At 41.5% G+C, this 20,538-nt stretch overlaps 1 protein-coding gene across 1 annotated transcript in view; it reads right to left on the bottom strand.

Annotated features, from left to right (window-relative positions):
- Window positions 1-20,538, bottom strand: part of LOC124556501 (phosphonopyruvate decarboxylase-like) — a 104,718-nt gene that overhangs the window by 59,866 nt on the left and 24,314 nt on the right. Inside the window, exons 2-6 of the mRNA XM_047130458.1 lie at window positions 19,411-19,539; window positions 16,454-16,601; window positions 16,220-16,350; window positions 4,145-4,304; window positions 3,505-3,667 (exon numbers count right to left, since the gene is read on the bottom strand). Of these exons, the coding sequence (XP_046986414.1) occupies window positions 3,505-3,667; window positions 4,145-4,304; window positions 16,220-16,350; window positions 16,454-16,601; window positions 19,411-19,527 (719 nt within the window). The 5' untranslated portion in view covers window positions 19,528-19,539. The remainder of the gene's footprint in view (window positions 1-3,504; window positions 3,668-4,144; window positions 4,305-16,219; window positions 16,351-16,453; window positions 16,602-19,410; window positions 19,540-20,538) is intronic.

Below are 20,538 nucleotides of genomic sequence, written 5' to 3'. Positions count from 1 at the left end.
TGTGAACCCTTTTTTTTAGTAATTAATTGAGTTTTCTTGTTAGGGTCTCTCTCATGTTTTAACTTTTCAGCTAGGCTTAAGCACGTAGAACACACATTCGTTCTCGGTGTACCAAAGCCTACGTTGTATTTTGTGTTAAAGATGTACCTGAAGTAAGATAGCTTCACAGGGATGTTTTCGGGCTTGGAAGAATAAATTTCCCATAACATTTTACAGTTCATATTCGCAGGCAGATACCGTCTTTCTGTTCGTCCTCTACAGTAATGTGTCTCTACATACTTTAGACTATTGATAAACTTCATGACACAGTCTCTCTTGGGTTCATATTCTGCCGCCCTCCTGAAGCCACCTCTCCGGTCTTGTACAAAACCTTGCTGATGAAACTGTTTAGTGATATTATTTATTCTGAATCGTGACACTCCCAATACATTTATAAAGGTTGACATGCAAACTGGAACTTTATTTTTCTGTGTGCTTCGTATAAAATATTTCGTCGTTCTAAACAGCTGCGACTTTTGGTTTTGACTTGATTTGTCTTTTCTTGGTCGACGTCTGATGACGTTGCGAATTTCCACATACTTCAATATGAACTGATTCTGATAATCTCTTTCCGGTGTTTTATAAAACAAATCATGAAAGTTTTTAATATCGTTCATAGAAAGTGAACAGCAATTAAATGCTCCTCCACGGTGTTGACATGTTGGATACTGGGGCAGCACTGAAGATTTGTACCTATAATGACAGAACAAACTAAACTGTGAGGTTCTGTTTATTTTTCAAAAATTGACTTTTAAAATATTGAATTTGCCATTCCTCACTGTCAAGCTCCAAAGAATGGTCCTATACATTCTTACGTAGAGGAACAAATGAAGCCAATAACAAGAATCAGTTTAATTTGAAAACAATGAAGAAAACAGGATATTCTAACCTCATTCATTTGACTTCCTGACTTTTCCAGATTTCTGGATGCTGTGAACGTTTCCTTGGCCTTCCTCTTTCTCCAACGGGTGAAACGTTTTCTTCCATGATTTGTGTTTCAAATCAGTTTTATTCCAACCACTATGTTAAATTATATTCCCCAAAATAACTGAACAGAACAGAAAACACACTCCACTGGCATCAATATTTACTACTACACAAGAAAATGGCGCCAAGTGAGCTAATCGCTGATTTGTCAAGATGAGGTACGGAACAAAACTCACAAGATCCCGCGGATAATGAGACTTTTGAAACCAACCATGAAGTTTAACACTGGTTTTCTCAAGGATCTTGTGCCAAATGTGAATAACTGTTACCTGAATTATGTTCTATGTATAAAGCTAATTGAGAATATGTCGCCATCTCAATTTTCATTATTTTGGAGCATGTGAGTTATGACTCTAACATTAATCTATCATGGTGGTTACACTGATGACAGTTCCGGTTCAAGCTTGCTATCATGAGGTGTTATGTGAGTATTCGAAACAAAAAGTTAATTGTTGGTTACTGTTAAATGAAATATAACTGAAAAATGAATGGCTATCAAAAACAACGGAACTGGTTTCATGGAGGTAGTAAACATTATGTGAGATATTAATGATATGAAATTATATGTTGCAGAGACATACAGGGTGTTACAAAAAGGTACGGCCAAACTTTCAGGAAACGCTCCTCACACGCAAATAAAGAAAAGATGCTATGTGGACATGTGTCCAGAAACGCTTAATTTCCATGTTAGAGCTCATTTTAGATTCGTTAGTATGTACTGTACTTCCTCGATTCACCGCCAGTTGGTCCAATTGAAGGAAGGTAATGTTGCAATTGTGCAATCACGTCATAAACACAGATTTTCTGTGAACGTTTGGGCAGGCATTGTTGGCGATGTCTTGATTTGGCCCCATGTTCTTCCACCCACGCTCAATGGAGCACGTTATCATGATTTCATACGGGATACTCTACCTGTGCTGCTAGAACATGTGCCTTTGCAAGTACGACACAACATGTGGTTCATGCACGATGGAGCTCCTGCACATTTCAGTCGAAGTGTTCGTACGCTTCTCAACAACAGATTCGGTGACCGATGGACTGGTAGAGGCGGACCTATTCCATGGCCTCCACGCTCTCCTGACCTCAACCCTCTTGACATTCATTTATGGGGGCATTTGAAAGCTTTTGTCTACGCAACCCCGGTAGCAAATGTAGAGACTCTTCGTGCTCGTATTGTGGACGGCTGTGATACAATACGCCATTCTCCAGGGCTGCATCAGCACATCAGGGATTCCATGCGACGGAGGAGGGTAGATGCATGTATCCTCGCTAACGGAGGACATTTTGAACATTTCCTGTAACAAAGTGTTTGAAGTCACGCTGGTACGTTCTGTTGCTGTGTGTTTCCGTTCCATGATTAATGTGATTTGAAGAGAAGTAATAAAATGAGCTCTAACATGGAAGGTAAGCGTTTCCGGACACATGTCCACATAACATATTTTCTTTCTTTGTGTTTGAGGAATGTTTCCTGAAAGTTTTTTGTAACAACCTGTATAAAATCTCAAATCTATCTATGATAACGAATATAGGCCTGTATCTATGATAAGGAATACAGACCTGTATTCGTTATCATAGATAAAGTTGAGACTTAATATGTCTCTGGAACATATAATTTCATTTGATTAATGTATGACCTACATCTGGGGTACAGGTAGGATAATCCTCATTTCGTTCAATTCTAAGGTGCTATTCTAATGTTGGAGATCCTCTGCCGCATCTGCCTGATACCCTTGGGTACAGCCAGCCGGAGTGGCCGTGCGGTTCTAGGCGCTACAGTCTGGAACCGAGCGACCGCTCCGGTCGCAGGTTCGAATCCTGCCTCGGGCATGGATGTGTGTGATGTCCTTAGGTTAGTTAGGTTTAATTAGTTCTAAGTTCTAGGCGACTGATGACCTCAGAAGTTAAGTCGCATAGTGCTCACTGCCATTTGAACCATTTGAACCTTGGGTACAAATTTTAATTCATTGCTTCAGCCTGTATTCATTATCACAACGTGAGACTATGCGACAATTAGGATGACGTATTTCAGAGTTCAACGACTGATATGTGGTCTACGATATGAAATTTTTAGTCTTATAATCTCCAATGAGCATGTGTCATCCCTGCTGTACCCTGAATTAAGAAGGATACGAATAGATATACCTACACAGACCTACTCATGGACAGTACACTCTGGAAAATAGTTTCCGCAATTGATAAAAAACTACGTTTTCGGTACTGTGTGATTTCACCTAATACCAATGTTCACTTAAGACTGCAAAGACGACGCACTTGTTAGTGAATCAAAAATAAATAAATAAATACGATAGTAGCACTAAAATGGCTTGTGAAGTATTCTTTTCTGTGATGTATTTATAAAGAGAAAAGTGATGGAGAGTTAATGTTAACGACCTGTCCACAGCGAGGTTACTAGAAACGAAGTTCAGTTGGAGAAACATGCAAGCAGCCACTACGCTCTCTTACACACAAAATACATACCTTGATGGCGTTATCTGTAGTTTACAAGGAAGAAATGTCTGCCTCCTGACGAGTAAAGCGTAAGGGCAACTGTTCGCTTCCATATACCGCTTGGCTTTATTCAAAGTTCTTTTAGCTCCCTCGATGTAATCGGGTAGTGTAGTGTATTCAATACCCACAGCCTCTGTAAAACATGATGAAGTAGCAAATAATTTCTTGTTACAAATGTCTATATGTTTATCTAATTATATAGTTGATGATGACCAAATGAACTTTTATAAAAATTTGCCCTCCATTGACAATTTCGTGTTTACAGAAGACTATACGTCTGCTAGTATCCAAATACGCAACGAGATACTTTCAGCGAATTCACAGAATTATTTATTACATTTGATAATTATGCTTTGCTGTGCTGGCGTATTTGTCACATACCTGCGACTAATCCAGAGAATATCCAGCATAATGCTTTTCTCCTAAAGAACTGTGTGGGATTTTCCTTATGGAAGACTTTCTTAGACCCCTTTCTGCATCACGGAGTAACATCTCCACGATTACGTTATGTGTGAATGCATCAGATCTGTGGGAAGTTTTCTGTTAAACAACCCTAAAATTCTAAGCCGCGTCCTACGTCGAGAAGGAAGTTACGGTTGTCTCTACTTACCTAGTATCCTTGGTGTTATGTGTCCCTGCAGCAAATGCTGTGGCTCATCGCGCTTCCCAGGTTCACCACGCCAACCGATAAGCAGCAACATTGGTATGGAATACACTTCTCCAGATGCTAGAGATACTAGTGGGTTCACAGTATTGCCGAGTCCAGAGTTCTGTTGGAACAGGCAAGATGTGTATTGTGCTATTAGTTTACAAGGTATTGCTGTAGAAAACAAGTGCTGTAGAACATGACATGCATTATATGACCATACTCATAAGGCACTGGAAGCAGATTTAATTCTTCAGCTTTTCCAGGCGTTTATGAAGTCCACAAATGTACTTGATGGCAACAATTTTGACAGTTGACGAAATATTGTGTATGTCTGGCATAACAGTCTAGCAATTCGCCTGAGAACTTATCCCAAATATTAGGATGCGATTATGCGATCAAAAGTACCCGGACACCACCAAAAACATACGTTTTTCATATTAGGTGCATTATCCTGCCACCTACTGCCAGGTATTCCATATGAGCGGTCTCAGTAGTCATTAGACATCGTGAGAGAGCAGAATGGGGCGCTCCTCGGAACTCACGGATTTCGAACGTGGCAGGTGATTGGGTGTCGCTTGTGTTATACGTATGTACGGCAGATTTCCACACTCCTAAACATCCCTATGTCCGCTGTTTCCGATGTGATAGTGAAGTGGAAACGTGAAGAGACATGTACAGCACAAAAGCGTACAGGCCGGCCTCGTCTGTCGAGTGACAGAGACCGCCGACAGTTGAAGAGGGTCGTAATGTGTGATAGGCAGACATCTATCCAGATCATCACAGAGGAATTCCAAACTGCATCAGCATCCACTGCAATTACTATGACAGTTAGGCGGGAGGGAGAAAACTTGGATTTCATGGTCGAGTAGCTGCTCATAAGCCACACATCACGCCGGTAAATGCCAAACGACGCCTCACTTCGTGTAAGGAGCGCAAACATTGGACGATTGAACACTGGAAAAACGATGTGTGGAGTGACGAATCACGGTACCTAATGTGGTGATCCGATGGAAGGGTGTGGGAACGGCGAATGCCCGCTGAACGTCATATGCCAGCGTGTGTATTGCTAACAGTAAAATTCGGAGGCGGTGGTGTTATGGTGTGATCGTGTTTTTCATGGAGGTGTTGTTTTGCGTGGCACTATCACAGCACTGGCCTACACTGATGTTTTAACCACCTTCTTGCTTCCCACTGTCGAAGAGCAATTCGGGGATGGCGACTGCATCTTTCAACACGATCGAGCATCTGTTCATAACGCACGGCCTGTGGCGGAGCGGTTACGCGACAATAACATCCCTGTTATGGACTAGCCTGCGCAAAGTCCTGATCTGAACCCTGTAGAACACCTTCGGGATGTTTTGGAACGTCGATTTCGTGCCAGGCCTCACCGACCGACATCGATACCTCTCCTCAGTGCAGCACTCCCTAAAGAATGGGCTGCCATTCCCCAAGAAACCTTCCAGCATCTGATTGAGCATATGCCTAAAAGCTGAGGGTGGGCCAACACCATATTGAATTCCAGCATTACCAGTGGAGGGCGCCACGAACTTGCAACTCATTTTCAGCCAGGTGTCCGGATACTTTTGATCACATAGTGTACAATTAACTGTCTAAGAATTTCTAACTATCCCGTATGCATGTGGGAGAGGACTTCGCCCATAAATATTTGTCTGCTTATTCATTAGCGTGAAGTGGTACATCATATTATTATCTAGTTTACCGTGACTCGCAATGAGAATTTAGTAACGTAAGTAGAGGAACATTTCCTTTATCTGAATCTACGGCTGTAAAATATTTATCGTGCTTAGGTAGCAAATGCTTAGAAAGAAACATGTAGAGGGTGCTAGTTAGTCCTGTTGTACTCATCTGGTTAAGTAATTTTACAGTTACGATCATTTTTTTCGGATAAACTCTAATTATTTTTACTTCTAATTTTATTGAGCTCTTTCCCTTCCATCCTAAAGTAGGTTGTATTACACATATTGAGTTCCAGAAGTTATGCGATAGAGACTGTTTCAGACCTGAAATAATCTACAGATAATTATACACTGAGGTGACAAAAGTCATGGGATACCCTCTAATATCGTGCCGGAACTCCTTTTGCCCAGCTTAGTGCAGCACGTGGCATGGACTCTACAAGTTATTGGTGGTTCCCTGCAGAAATACTGAGCCATACTGTCTCTGTATTATTTCCGGTGCAGGATTTTGTGCACGAAGTGAACTCTCGACTATGTCCCATAAATGTTCGACGAGATTCATTTAGGGTCATGTGGAAGACCAAGTCATTCGCCAGAATTGTCCAGAATGTTCTTCAAACCAATGGCGAACAACTGTAGCCCGGTGACATGGCGCACTGTCATCCACAAAATTTTTGCCGTTGTTTGGGAACATGAAGTCCATGAACGGCTGTGAATAGTCTCCAGGTAGTCGAACATAACCATTTCGAGTCAATGATCGGTTCAGGTGGACCAGAGAACTCCGTCCATTCCATGTAAACCAGCCCACACCATCATGGAGCCACCACCAGCTTGCATAATGTCTTGTTGACAACTTAGATCCATGGCCTCGTGGGATCTGCACCACACTCGAACCCTACCATCACCTCTTACCGACTGAAATTGGGATTCATCTGACTAGGACACGGTTTTCCAATCGTCTAGAGACCACCCGACATGGTCAAGAGCCCAGGAGAGGCGCTGCAGACGATGTCGTGCTGTTAGCAAAGGCACTCGTGTCCATTGTCAGTTGCTCTAGCCCGTTAACGCCAAATTTCGCCGCACTGTCGTAACGGATGCCTTCGTCGTACGAGCCACATTGACTTCTGTCTTTATTTCATGCAGTGTTGCTAGTCTGTTAGCACTGACAACTCTATACAAACGCCATTGCTGTCGGTCGTAAATTGAAGGCCGTCGGCCACTGCATTGTCCGTGGTGACAAGTAATACCTGAAATTTAGTATTCTCGGCACACTATTGCCACTGTGGATAGCGAAATATTGAATTTTCTAACGATTTCTGAAACAGAATGTCCCATGTGTCTAGCTTCAACTACCATTCCGTGTCCTGTTAATTCCTGTCGTGCGGCCATAATCACGTCGGAAACTTTTCACATGAATTACCTGAGTGCAAATGACATTTACCCCAATGCATTGCCCTTTTATACCTTGTGTATGCGATACTACCGTCATCTGTATATTTTCATATCGTTATCCAATGACTTCTCACCTCAGTGTACTTTCGAATCTTAGAATACTAAAGCTTAATACACAAAAAATACTGAAAACAAAATTATATGTTACAATAATATGCTTAGATCATACATCTATCCTAGTGAGTCAACATTTGTACTGGCAGCTGCGTAAAGCGTTAGGCTGATTATTTTATTGAAGTTTCGCCAATGGAAACGGACAATTGCTAGCTTTTATATCTCTGCATAAATGCTTCATTCTTAATTTCTTTGCTTGTCTGTGTGCTCATGAGAGCTCGTCTTGCATGTAAGAATTTTGTTGCGTAGCTTTATGCTGGCGTGAGCGCAACTGCCGCCTGACTTACGCGCCAGGGAATACATCAGCCGAATAGAAACATGCCATTGTACGTGACTTGTTCAAAGTATTTAGTTTACTTTATTGCATACTGTCCGTTCTTTAGATTCTTTCACGTGTTTAATTACTCTTATCTAGCAACGAATTGGCTTGGGACTACGTCAGTTTTACCAGGAGCGTCAAGAGTTGACCATGGTGCACAAACATCTAGGAATTGTGTTGATCGCAGTTGACAGGCGCAGGGATTCTTTCAGTCTTCGTGGCATCTCTAGTGTCTCGGATGTTACCCATGATTTCTGGCGCCACCACATCTATTGTTAGTGGGAACTGGAAGTATTACCACCGATATATTCTAGCAGATCCATGTAATTTCCGCAATGATTCCGATGATGCGTTGTGGCACAGTCATATTATTTGATAAATATACAAAACTTTTAAATATATTAGAAAGTACTAGACTGTCTAGTACTTGACATTGATGTAAGCGTGCAGGTGCTGTTAGTTGCGCTTCTACATCTACATCTACATTTATACTCCGCAAACCACCCAACGGTGTTTGGCGGAGGGCACTTTACGTGCCACTGTCATTACCACCCTTTCCTGTTCCAGTCGCGTATGGTTCGCGGGAAGATACGTGATCTCCTCGGGAGGTATAAGTAGGGGGAAGCAATATATTCGATACCTCATCCAGAAACGCACCCTCTCGAAACCTGGCCGGCAAGCTACACCGCGATGCAGAGCGCCTCTCTTGCAGAGTCTGCCACTTGAGTTTGCTAAACATCTCCGTAATGCTATCACGCTTACCAAATAACCCTGTGACGAAACGCGCCGCTCTTCTTTGGATCTTCTCTATCTCCTTTGTCAACCCGACCTATTACGGATCCCACACTGATGAGCAATACTCAAGTATAGGTCGAACGAGTGTTTTGAAAGCCACCTCTTTTGTTGATGGACTACATTTTCTAAGGACTCTCCCAATGAATCTCAACCTGGCACCCGCCTTACCAACAATTAATTTTAAATGATCATTCCACTTCAAATCGTTCCGTACTCATACTCCTAGATATTTTACGGAAGTAACTGCTACCAGTGTTTGTTCCGCTATCACATAATCACACAATAAAGGATCCTTCTTTCTATGTATTCACAATACATTACATTTGTCCATGTTAAGGGTCAGTTGCCACTCTCTGCACCAAGTGCCTATCCTTTGCAGATCTTCCTGCATTTCGCTGCAATTTTCTATACTGCAACTTCTCTGTATACTACAACATCATCCGCGAAAAGCCGCGTGGAACTTCCGACACTATCTACTAGATCATTTATATATATTGTGAAAAGCAATGGTCCTATAACACTCCCCTGTGGCACGCCACAGGTTAATTTAACGTCTGTAGACGTCTCTCCATTGAGAGCAACATGGTGTGTTCTGTTTGCTAAAAACTTCCTGCAGCTCTTACCATCACCGTAGCCCACGATAGCATCCTTGCGACAGCAGGTGAAGGTAACATTTCAGTATGATGTGGTGCGTCCTTTGCCGTTATTCGACGTACCTCTTCACTAATTACGTCACCACTGGCATCGCTCACCCTTCCATTTTCACTATGAGTGTCATGTGCTCGGAGTCTATTTTGCGATCGTCCTGAGACTTAAAAGTATTCGGTTTACTAGTACAAATGACATCCACTATGTTACTCAGAATGCGCAACCTCTAGTCATGTAACTATCATCTTTAATGGATATTTTTATACTGTCCCGTGTATGTATTATTTTATCTGAGAGTGGAATAGTGCGCGATCCGGACAACAATCCATTTCGGAATCACATATTGCTGCCTCTAGGTGCTGGACTCTGAAGAGATACTTAGGATAAGGGTCGTGCGCATTATTTATTTGTTTAATCATTTAAGTACTGCATTTATAGAACAAAAATTACTATTTAAAAGACTCCAATAATTTAATACACATTTTGAGTTTGTTTTGTTTTTGTTCTATACTAAATCTTCATCTACATTTACAAAATTTTTGTATTGCATGTGCTACATTTCTGCACTGCTGTAACCTCCACACGGGTCACGCAAAATCAGCAACTGGACAACGTCTTGAAACGGGTAAAAACATGTACATTGTTCCGTAGCCCACATCACTAACGCACGCCTGAATGGAGGCTCTCGATTTGGAAGTAGCCAGTTCGAATCCTCGTGGTCGAAGAAATTTTCATCGTCACCATTTGTCCGGCAAGTTCTTGATTACCAGACTTTGTGCCAATGTCATGGATTAAATACCATACTTCTCTAAAGCGTCTCATGAAGTGATGGCATGTGACACTGTTGATGATGGTCAGTCGGTTGGGCACATCAACATCAGCGATCGTCTTGGTGCTATTAGAGAGGGTTTAGATTATCTGTGGGTACCAGGTTTAACTCTCTCCATGCTCTGATTGTCCCACAACACAAACGTAACAACAAACTATACACACACCCATTACAGCCACACACAACAGACACACTTAAGACCCAGCTCTTATAAATCGTGAGGATGGGGTCCATTGTGAGTGGCGAAAGAAAACGCTTTTTTCTTGATCTTTGACAAAATTAGATAATGCCGTGTATCCTTATTACACAAATCCGGGATTTTGGGCCAGTGTCTACTGCGCTCTACCTTGTCTGTTGTTATGGTTATTGACGTTCAGTCCCCACTTGGTGGGTCAATAGCTTCCTTTCTTTAGTATCTGACAGTGATTCGGATTCTCCGCCAAGCCAGAGTATCGATTTAGAAGAAAAGTCGGAGATACTTACGCATTGCAGCACGGTCGAGCTCGCTTTCATGGAGGGTGCAACCACTGCCAGCGTGTCATGTGGGCCCATATTCTCAGTTGGACTTCCAGTAAATACCATAACCCTGCACTTGTTCCTCAATTGCTTGCTATTCTCTGTAGCCTTCGGTATGCACCATTGATAGTTGAGTGACTGATCTTCACTGTGTTTATGTTTACGATTACAATCTCTCCCTGGACTGCTTTAAGCACGCTTACGTCGGCTTTCGCTATCCTCCCGAGTTTGCTTCTGGCTGCCTGTTCACTTCGAGATCTTTGCCGACGCCGACTCTACAGAAACTCCTTTTTGTTCCACTGGTCTCTGTGTCACCCTCGGTGTAGATGACCAAAAACTCTGTTTTACCTATGCAGACTAGGATAGAAAAGTGGCGACGAGTACTTTTTCTCCATGCAACTATTCAGTGTGAAGAATGGGCCCTGAATTTCGAAAGTTGTGGCAGCAGCGATTACAGCTGCAACAAAAACAACAACGGCAACAGCAAGAAAAGCTGCGGGAGGTCCAACAGCAACAGCAGAAATTGCACGACTGCAAATCCAACAACAGATTGCACCTGCAGCGTCATCACCTTCCCTCAGCCACCTGTTTGCTTCGACAAGGCAAACGGGAACTGGAAGTTGTGTTTATGTCGTTTTGATCTTCACTGCAAGGCAAATCAAACAACTGGGTTTGAACGTCAAAGTGAACTTTTACTGTTTTCTAGCAATAAATTTACTACGTGGTGCAAAAACTACACCCACTCTCAGACACTTGCAGTTTGAGCTTTGATGATGTTTATGGTTTGCTGACTGACTATTATGCTTACCGAAGCCACGTAGAAGCAACTGGGTTAAGCAACGTAAACAAGCGTATGCAGCATGAGCTGCTGACTTACAACGCTCAGTAAACAAGTTTCATTTTTCCTGCAAAATGTATGACGCGTCGTATGTAGAACTATTATTGCAGAAGTACTGGGAACGAAGATTACATTGGTGACTTCTGTGAACAGATGAATGTAAAACAAATCACCTCTACTACGTAAACAAATAATTATTTTAGAACTTTGTTTGGAATTTAATGTATTTCAGCAGTTTTTTTATGGAATCAAATTATTTTTTCTGTTACCGATAAGTAAGTCTTTTAACAGTTTAAGAGTGATCTGAGAATTGTATCTTGTGTACATTAAATATATTTATCGGCAAATTTACATGATTATGTACGTTTTTCCCTCCATGTGCCATACTTCCCCACTATTCCCTATTGCCCTACAAGTGCAAGTTACTTTTTAAACTTTGTTTTCGGCGGTAAATTTTTTAAATTTTGCTAAGAGAAATGGAAATATTTATTGCAGTATAGTTGCCTTTGATGATAAAGTATACTTGAGACCTAAGAAATAGTTCAATTTCAAGATAGAACAAACAACAGATGAATCACCGAGGCAGTACAAATGACGTCACGTCGTTGCTTTCATTCTGAACGTTTCCCAGTGGGGACCAGCTGCAGTATGCGCGGGCAGAAATTGGTCACATGTGGCACACGGTATATAGATTCGTTCGTGGCTGATAATAAGACACCATCAGTTGCGTTAAGCACGTCGAATCGGATGCAGGTTCTACGCACGTGCAAACTTTCGGTCGGATTACGTACATTTACAGAGGTGGACTGGTATATTTCGAGGAAGCTGGTGAATGCTTCCCTGGAGTCGGCCAACCCCGCTGCACGCCAGACAACACCCTGTCACCCTGCAGAGTAGCAGATGACACCCTGTTTCTGTTGCCACTTCATAGGCTGTAATTGGGAATTTGTATGGAAGTTATGCTGATTGGCTTCCTTGGAATCGGCAACCCTGATGCACTGCAGAAAACACCCTGCTGAATAACAGATGGCGGCATGTTTCTGTTGCTACATCATGTACTGTATTTGGGAATTCGTCAACGGTGTGTTCCTGATTGGTGTCCAACGTAAAACACAGAGCTTGGAGAGCTTGGTGCCTTGCCGCTAGGCAAGTGGGAAAGTGCATCCGCATTTGAGTACTGCATGGCAGAACTATAACGGCTCTGTTAGTTAACAATGTCCACAGTTGCAGCCACGGCACTGTCTTATCAGCAAATACTTGTGAAGCTGACAATTCATACCATGGGCTTGAAGCTACGCAAACGACGTCAGTAGATGTTCCAGGCGTTTCTCCCACGCGGACCTGGTAATTAATAAGTCATCTAAACAATTAATACAATTGAGGATACCTCGCATGAATTGCAAAATGACAGGATCTGCTGCAACACCAAATGGTAATCTATTACAACGATACACGCCGAATGGCATATTACTCACTAAAAACTGTTTTGTCTTACCACCTACAGGTAATTGAAAATAGACATCAATGAGATCTGTTTTAGAATATTAGTGCCCCTAGCCAATTTTGCTAACAATTCCTCTGGCCTAGGGAATTGAGTTCAGATCTATGTTAGCTTCACTATTAATAGCAAACTTAAAGTTGCCATAACTCATCCATTTGGCTTTTTTACTACTACCAAGGGTGTTGCCCATTGGCTGGACGATACTGAACAATCCCTTTAGTTCTGCTTTAACTTGATCGCACATACTGAAAGGCACTGTAAGTGCTCTACAAAACTTAGGCACTGATGCCTTTTTAAAGATACGTGAGCTTGAAACCCTGTTGCACAACCTAATGTAGGTTAAAACAGTTGCTTATACCGCGCACATAACGTATCAAGTACTTTCAATGGAATCATGGTTACAACTAGATTCACTGGGTCTTGAATTTGGAAACTAAAAAGCGCAAAATTGTTATCCAAGAGCTTATTATCGCAAGGGTTAGTTACCTAGATACATTTTTATACTCAGCTTGAACTATGATCTGACCCCGCAACGGGATCGACTGTCCATTGTCCATCAGCATTCTGCACTGAGGATACCGCTGTGGTGAGCTGACCCAGCATATTTATCTACATTAATCAGAGACACTGCCGCATCTGTCTCCAACTGTAACTCCGCCGTTCGTTACTCCATTAATTTCCAGTAGCAGCATGAGCTTCTGCAGCCAGTCTGCTGCTGTTACTGGCACCGGCAAGACAAGAGTGCAACACGCTGGCGGTGGCTGTCGTCGCCAGCTGGCCAAGGCAGACACTTTCTAGATGCTGCTCCTTGCTGCATGTAAGCCTGGTGATGTTAAAGAACGAGCAGTGACATCGTTTATGTGTTGGTGCTCAATCTGACACGATTTGGTTGCACTAACTTTTCTGGAAATCTTCGACAACGACGTGGAGGGTAGTTTTCTATGAGCTACCGCTTGGTTTGCTTCTATTTATGAACGTCTACCAATGACGAGGACGGTAGATCGCTAACTACTGAATTCGCATCGCCGTACTACCGAACGATGGGTGCTCGATAGATCGGATAATAAAGTTGATTTGTCATTATCAGTTGATTATATAGCACAACGGTGGCAGCTACTATAAAGGAAGTCGACGCCAGTAGAATTGTTATAAACAGCTTGTGCTGAGCTGTTACTTACTGATCCTTGGCAATATTTAGCGCATCGCTCAGGTATGGATCAGACGAAACAGCCACGAAAGTAATTGGTACTCAGAACTTTACTAATATCGCAAGACAGTTCCAAGGAGCAATGTGGTTGCTAGTTGTTGATACCCTTTCTATGTTTCCATATGTAGCACAGATGGCTACCACCATCCGTACACTATCCATCATATTTGCAATAAAGGGCACGTTACACCCTGGTTTCCGACAATGACCCTCAGTTCATGGCATCTACGTTGAAGAATTTCTGTAAACGCAACGATAATGAGCACCTGACTACTTCCTGTTCTATCCAGCGTCGTATTCTGAAGCGGACTGAACGGTCACGTCCTTTAAATGCAGGTGCGCAAGATGATGGTGACAGTCGACTCCGGGGAAGCAATCCCCGGCCTCCTCGCATAATACTGGTCCACCCCTGTAAATGGACTTAATCATACTGAAATTTTACACACACGCTGAACCTGCACCCTTTTATTTCTCATGCGCTCGGCTCAGTGAGCTCTCGACCCGTGGACACAGTCTTTTACCGCAAGTGATCCAACGTATGGAGCGCACTTTGGGCCGGAACCCACGGTGGAGACAAAGCGTCTTCGTTCGCAGTAATGGGCGACAAATGTTTGAATTTACCACGGGCTAGGAGCAAATCGTCAGATATCGAAACCAGTTCCACTCGCAACGAGACGTAGCGCCCACACCATTCTGAAACGGCCGGGCATGACTCACGCAATAACGGCGAGGAAAATCCTGGTCAACAGCTCGTCTGCCACAACCATAATCTCCACTCTCGCTTTAGGTGTAACAGTGTGTCGACAATGACTAGCAATAGGAGCCGGTAGAGGTGGAATCACTTTCGTCCGCTAAGCCACTTGCAGCTCCCACCAACGTCAGAGACTCCATCACCAAGCAGTCGGCTGAGGTTGAGCGTACCCGGAATGAAACACCCATGGCGGTCGAACCATTATCTCTATATGGACCACGGCCGGCACCCGCTGCCCTCAGACAGGACCAAGCAATTCCAGAATCACCTCCGACATCCGATCTGGCTCGTCACGACGAGGACACGCCGCGGGAGCCGTTGGCGGGAATCCCAGCACCACTCCTTCTTCTCCTCGACGATGTCAAGACGGTCCGGGCCATTTCCGGCCCAACTAGCTGATTGAAGGTGGGGGGGAGTGGTTTAGTATCCGACAGCGATTCGGATTTCCCGCCCACCCTGAGTATCGATTTGGAGGAAAAGTCAGAGATAATCAGGCTTCGTAGCACAGTCCCAGCTCGCTACCAAGGAGGGCGCCGCCACCGCGAGTATGTCACGTAGTCCCGTACGCTGACGAGAAAATAATGTCGCGGCCGGCCTCACACTTGGTCCCTCAATTCCTCGTTATTCTCTGAAGCCTTCGGTACGTGCCATTGATAGCAAGGTGACTGACCTTGCCAATGTTTACGTTTTCGATTCGAATCGCTACCCGCTGTTTTGCGCACGCTTACGATGACTTATCCTACTGTCTGGATTTTACTTTCGGTTAGCCGCTATCTACCACAGGAACTGCCTGTTGTGTCCACTGCTCTTCACGTCGCTGTCAGTGTTAGTTATCATAAACTGTGTTCTACCTACTCAGAGTAGAATAGGAAATTTCTATCTCAGAAGAGTTTGAACAGGTCATAAACGCATCTTCTGCTCACGTTCTCGGCAGTACCAATATCACATGCGTACCTTTTACTGTTTTTTCTAAAGACGTAACGGAACTTAAAATTTAATCTTTGCTTCTACATGAATCTTCACACTTAGTATTTTTGACCTAGTACCAGCGGACAAGCCTGCTTCAGCTTACTGTGTTCACTGACAACTAGCGCTTCTACTTACACACAGTGCACGCACTCATTTCTAACACGCCTTTCAATTTAGATATTATTCCTTTAACCGAGCTGTTTAGACGTTCCTGGGGGTTTTTATTCAATATATCCATAAACCGGTCTACTTTTTATTTTGACGGCTTGTACAGTGCATAGACACGTACTTGATAGTGTTTTCATTGATTATGGATTTCATGTACTATCCAATGGTTAAAAAATGTTAAGTTTTGTTAGTCTCAGTTAACAAAGATGATACTGAGTGAATCACTACAAACCTGTAAGTAGACAAGACTGGCTTTACCAGTGGCCAGATGGTATCCGGACGCTATGCTAATCGCGTTGCCTTCATTTGCTGCAATGACGTGCTTCTCTGGTGCCACACGGTTCGATACGAATGCACAAAAATCTGTCAAGGGAAGCCATTAAAAATTAATGAAATGCAGATATGACAGACAATTATTATGTGTTAAGAAAGTATTAAGATTTTCTGCCATTTTATTGTGACTTGCCTTTGAGGAGTGAATCTGGAACGCCGCAGAAAAAATCGATGCCAATACCTCTGACAGCGTCGTAGAACTCTGAAGGGTGCAAGAAATCTCGTACTAGTTCAGTCAACTGTCCTACTTCAACATTTCGTCTAGTTTGCTCGTTAACTTGCTGAAATAAATGAAACATACGATATTATACATAACTGAACAGCAATATCTTGTAGCTATTGTATACACGTTTTACTATGCTATTTAGTTACTGGGAATTACATAGACTGGCGTCAGTTAGATTTTAGATCTGCAAGCGACGACGAGATCGTTAGTCACAGCGAGAGGAGGATGGGAGTTTGAGTTTGGCTTCTCGTAGACATCGATCTTATTAAAGCGGGACCTCTAACTGAGATGGGGAAGCATAGCAGGAGCAGTTGGCCGTGTGCATATTGAGTCAACCACACAAACATTTGCAAGGTGAAATTACAGACGTTCCAGCTCAGTTTTATCAAGGTTAGAGAAAGAAATGAGCCACTGGCGTATTGGAAAAATCACGTCAACAACAGTCTAGGTTGATTTTTAGGGTAATACAGGAAATATGAATACTCATTACTCTATAAATACTGGATACCGAAAAATAGGAAAAGACTTCTACAAATGAATACGAAATTATTGTTTGTTTTCATTAATTATACACATTCATGAAACTTCACTGGCACAAATTTGTAGCAGTCTACCTACCGACTAGAATATTCTCAATCAATCCAACTGTCTCCCTCACAGGTATAACTTTCTCGTGAATTTGTGCAGGCTTCCGTCAGGAGATTCTCCAGTTTAGATCAGAATAATATATTCGACAACAAGACGCAACTTTTAATTATTGTTTTCAAACGATTGTCTTGGTGTTCGCAGTTTTTCCTGTAGGGCTACTGAGAATACTTCCGATGATATGGAAGCTAATTTCCTGACTCCTCATCCGATTCAAAATTTCCCGTTGTCTTGGTGAAAGGTAATGGAAGTACTAAAATTGACGTATAATTCCTCAGTGCTTTGAGATGGACTGAATCAATGTCTTGCTTTTCTCAAAATTTACAAGTCCCAAAGAAAGTGGTCATTCACGCTTTGTTCTCCATTCTGTAGTTCTCTTCAAGGTTTGCGTATAGACCATTGTGATATATTCACTTCTAAAGCCATCTTCTTCCGTTGACTGATTAAAATCTAATGTTTTGTTTTCTATGGAGTAAGTTATAGATGTAGTGAATATCCTATACATTACGGATGGGATGCAAATAGTATAATAGTTATTATGTCTAGTCAATCTGATTTTTTGTGAAATATAATAATTACAGAATTTTCCGGTTTTGGGGAATTGCCCTCCCACTGGAGATATTGTGTGAACGATTTTGCAAATTCCCTTTGCTCAGCTTTCGTCCAGCTTTAACCATTTCTTCTGAATCATAATCATCTGCAGGTACCTCTCTTTCTTTGATATTTCTAAAGGCTGGCATTACTTCCGGAATGTCATTATTTTCATCATGAAGTATCTGTGCTCCTTATTCATCTCCTGAACTATATAAACAGCTTCAAATTACTGTAAAACTTCCACCTTATTATTAGTTAATGTGCAGCCTGTCATCAGAACTTTTCAGTAGTGGTGTACGCTGAAGATAAGTTTTTGTTTTGCCTTTTTTACATTGTTCTTGTTTTCAGTTGTTTCTGTGAACATATTTTCATGATTTCTTCTCACATTCTACTGAAGACATTTCCAAATAGTTCTGTTTTTATTTTGCTTATTCTACCATTACTGTTATCGTTTGCTTGAAACTTTGATCTTCGTTTTAATAGCTGCTCTGCCCCATTTCAGATGTTCCTTTCTTTTGCTGCCTTCATACGTGCAACGTTTTTCGCTGTTTGCGGAAGCAATTTTATTAAGTAATTTCCGCTTTCGTCAATGTCTGTAACATCTTCATTTTTTTAAGATGCTGCACTTGTTATTTACTTTAATGTAGTCTACTACTCTATTTTTAAATAAATTCTCATTATATACACTTTCCGCCTGTGAGTCTGTTTCTTTCTAGTTTTGCACGTTTTCTACTCTACATCCCACTAGTCCCCAATCACTAGAAATTCTTGAGTGGTTTAGGACAGTAACATATACATCTTCAGCAATGTCTTTGCTGTTCATTAGAATAGAGTCCCATTTTTAGTTTCATTAATCCTAGACAAATCCATTTTATATTTGTCTTTCTTCTATAAGTATTCAATAAGCGTGAAGATGTTCTTCTTGTCGGTAAATTATACTAATTTATCTCTGCTGTTTCTGGTGCCATTCCACAAGTTTCCCACTGAATAACTGTTCTGTAGTTTTTGCCCTCCTTTCGCATTAAGTAATTGTTGATAGATTGTGCATAATATTAAATCATTTACAGTGCCATTATATATAAAATATGGTCTCAGCGTATCACAGCGGCGTAAGGTATTATCATGATGAAATAGCCTCTATAAACATGCTCTACAGAAGTGACCTTCAGATTTTCTTAGCGATGAGTATGAACATCTTTCAAAAGGCGAGTAATGTGTATTGAAATATAAGTATCGTCTGGAAGATGAGGACCGGACTTTAAACTAAGGATATCACAGCGAAATAAAAATCAGTACATATAAGTAGCTGCTAACATTCTTAGTTTTTGATCTCATTTCATAATTAAAAGTACCTGACACAGACATGGTCATGCAGAATATTGTTGATTAAGATTAATGTATTGTACATATTTCTTTGGAAGAGTTTTATTTTCCCTTGTGAGCATCATATTACATTGAGAAAAGGATTCAGTATTAATTTTGTGATATGAGAATCTTGTATAAAGAAGAATAAAATGTGTCTTTCTATACTAAATATTTCTAGGCCTGGACTTAACCAAATGTTACATATTTTATCAATTTGTACATACTATGTTTACAGAGGACAATTATCTCACTCTTCTTACCAAATCCTGAGTGGTTGTATCAGTTTTTAAAGCCGATGAAGTACTGAAACATTTGACTTCTAATTGGTTCAGGAGTTTGGATGTCACGGGGAGTACACATTTCCTTAATGCACTCATTGTTGTTGAGATCTGAAACAATAGGAAACCTAATATTACATACCATGTGATGGAACTTGTTTTCGATCAAACAGAATTTCATCAAGATAAGTTAAATTAAAATGAAGTTCATTTCTATTTTACCCAGACATTACTATGGCAATGGGAAGTTATTTTCAAGTCTTACATAAATTATGATCTCTGCGTATCACAGCGGCGTAAGATATCACCTTGATGAAATGGCCTCTATAAACGTGCTCTACAGAAAGCGTAACTTTAACATAGTAAAGTTTAGCTGTCGGCAGTGAAATGGTCTCCGCTAAGCATAAGTTCTGATCTCATAAAGAGGGATGGTGGCAGGTTAGTGGAGAAGGCCATTTCTTTGACTAACTGCAATGTTCCATGAAAATCTCATGGACGTACTGCAACCACATATACTTATAAACTGTGGAGGTAAGACTGTTAAAATCTTTTAGTTATGAATATCACGTAGCATTTTCAGTTACAACTCTGCACATTGGCTGATATTACACATCCACACAGAACATTTCGATTTGAACCCGAGCGATAGCCGTCATTGAACCTGCATAAAACAACAAGCCATTTAGGGTTAAACTTGAGTGACTATTAAAGTATTTGTTCGAAAACAATAAACTGCAGATCGTAATTAGTCAAGATTTAATGTTCTAATTTTTAAAAACTTTTCGACACTTATCTTCAAGTACATGTCTTCTAAAACTGCCATCTGGCGAACAATAAGTTAGATGAACCCGCAACCTGTATATTGTTGAAGACATCTACGTGATATTAGGTAGTAAGCCCCAAATCTCGATGTACAAAATTAACACATTAAATTGTGAGTGCTTGTGAAATTTTGTAAAAAGATCTCGGTCCAACGAAAAACGCCTTTTTTTTATGATAACCAACCCAATCCGTGTATCACATCCCTGACAACCTCTCCCCTACTTCGCGATGATACAAAACAAGCTGCCCTTCTTTGAACTTTTTCGATGTCCTCCGTCATTTCTATCT

This window comes from Schistocerca americana, chromosome X (assembly GCF_021461395.2).
Source record: "Schistocerca americana isolate TAMUIC-IGC-003095 chromosome X, iqSchAmer2.1, whole genome shotgun sequence".
Lineage (NCBI taxonomy): Eukaryota > Metazoa > Arthropoda > Insecta > Orthoptera > Acrididae > Schistocerca > Schistocerca americana.
This window is presented reverse-complemented; position numbering and strand designations above follow the sequence as displayed.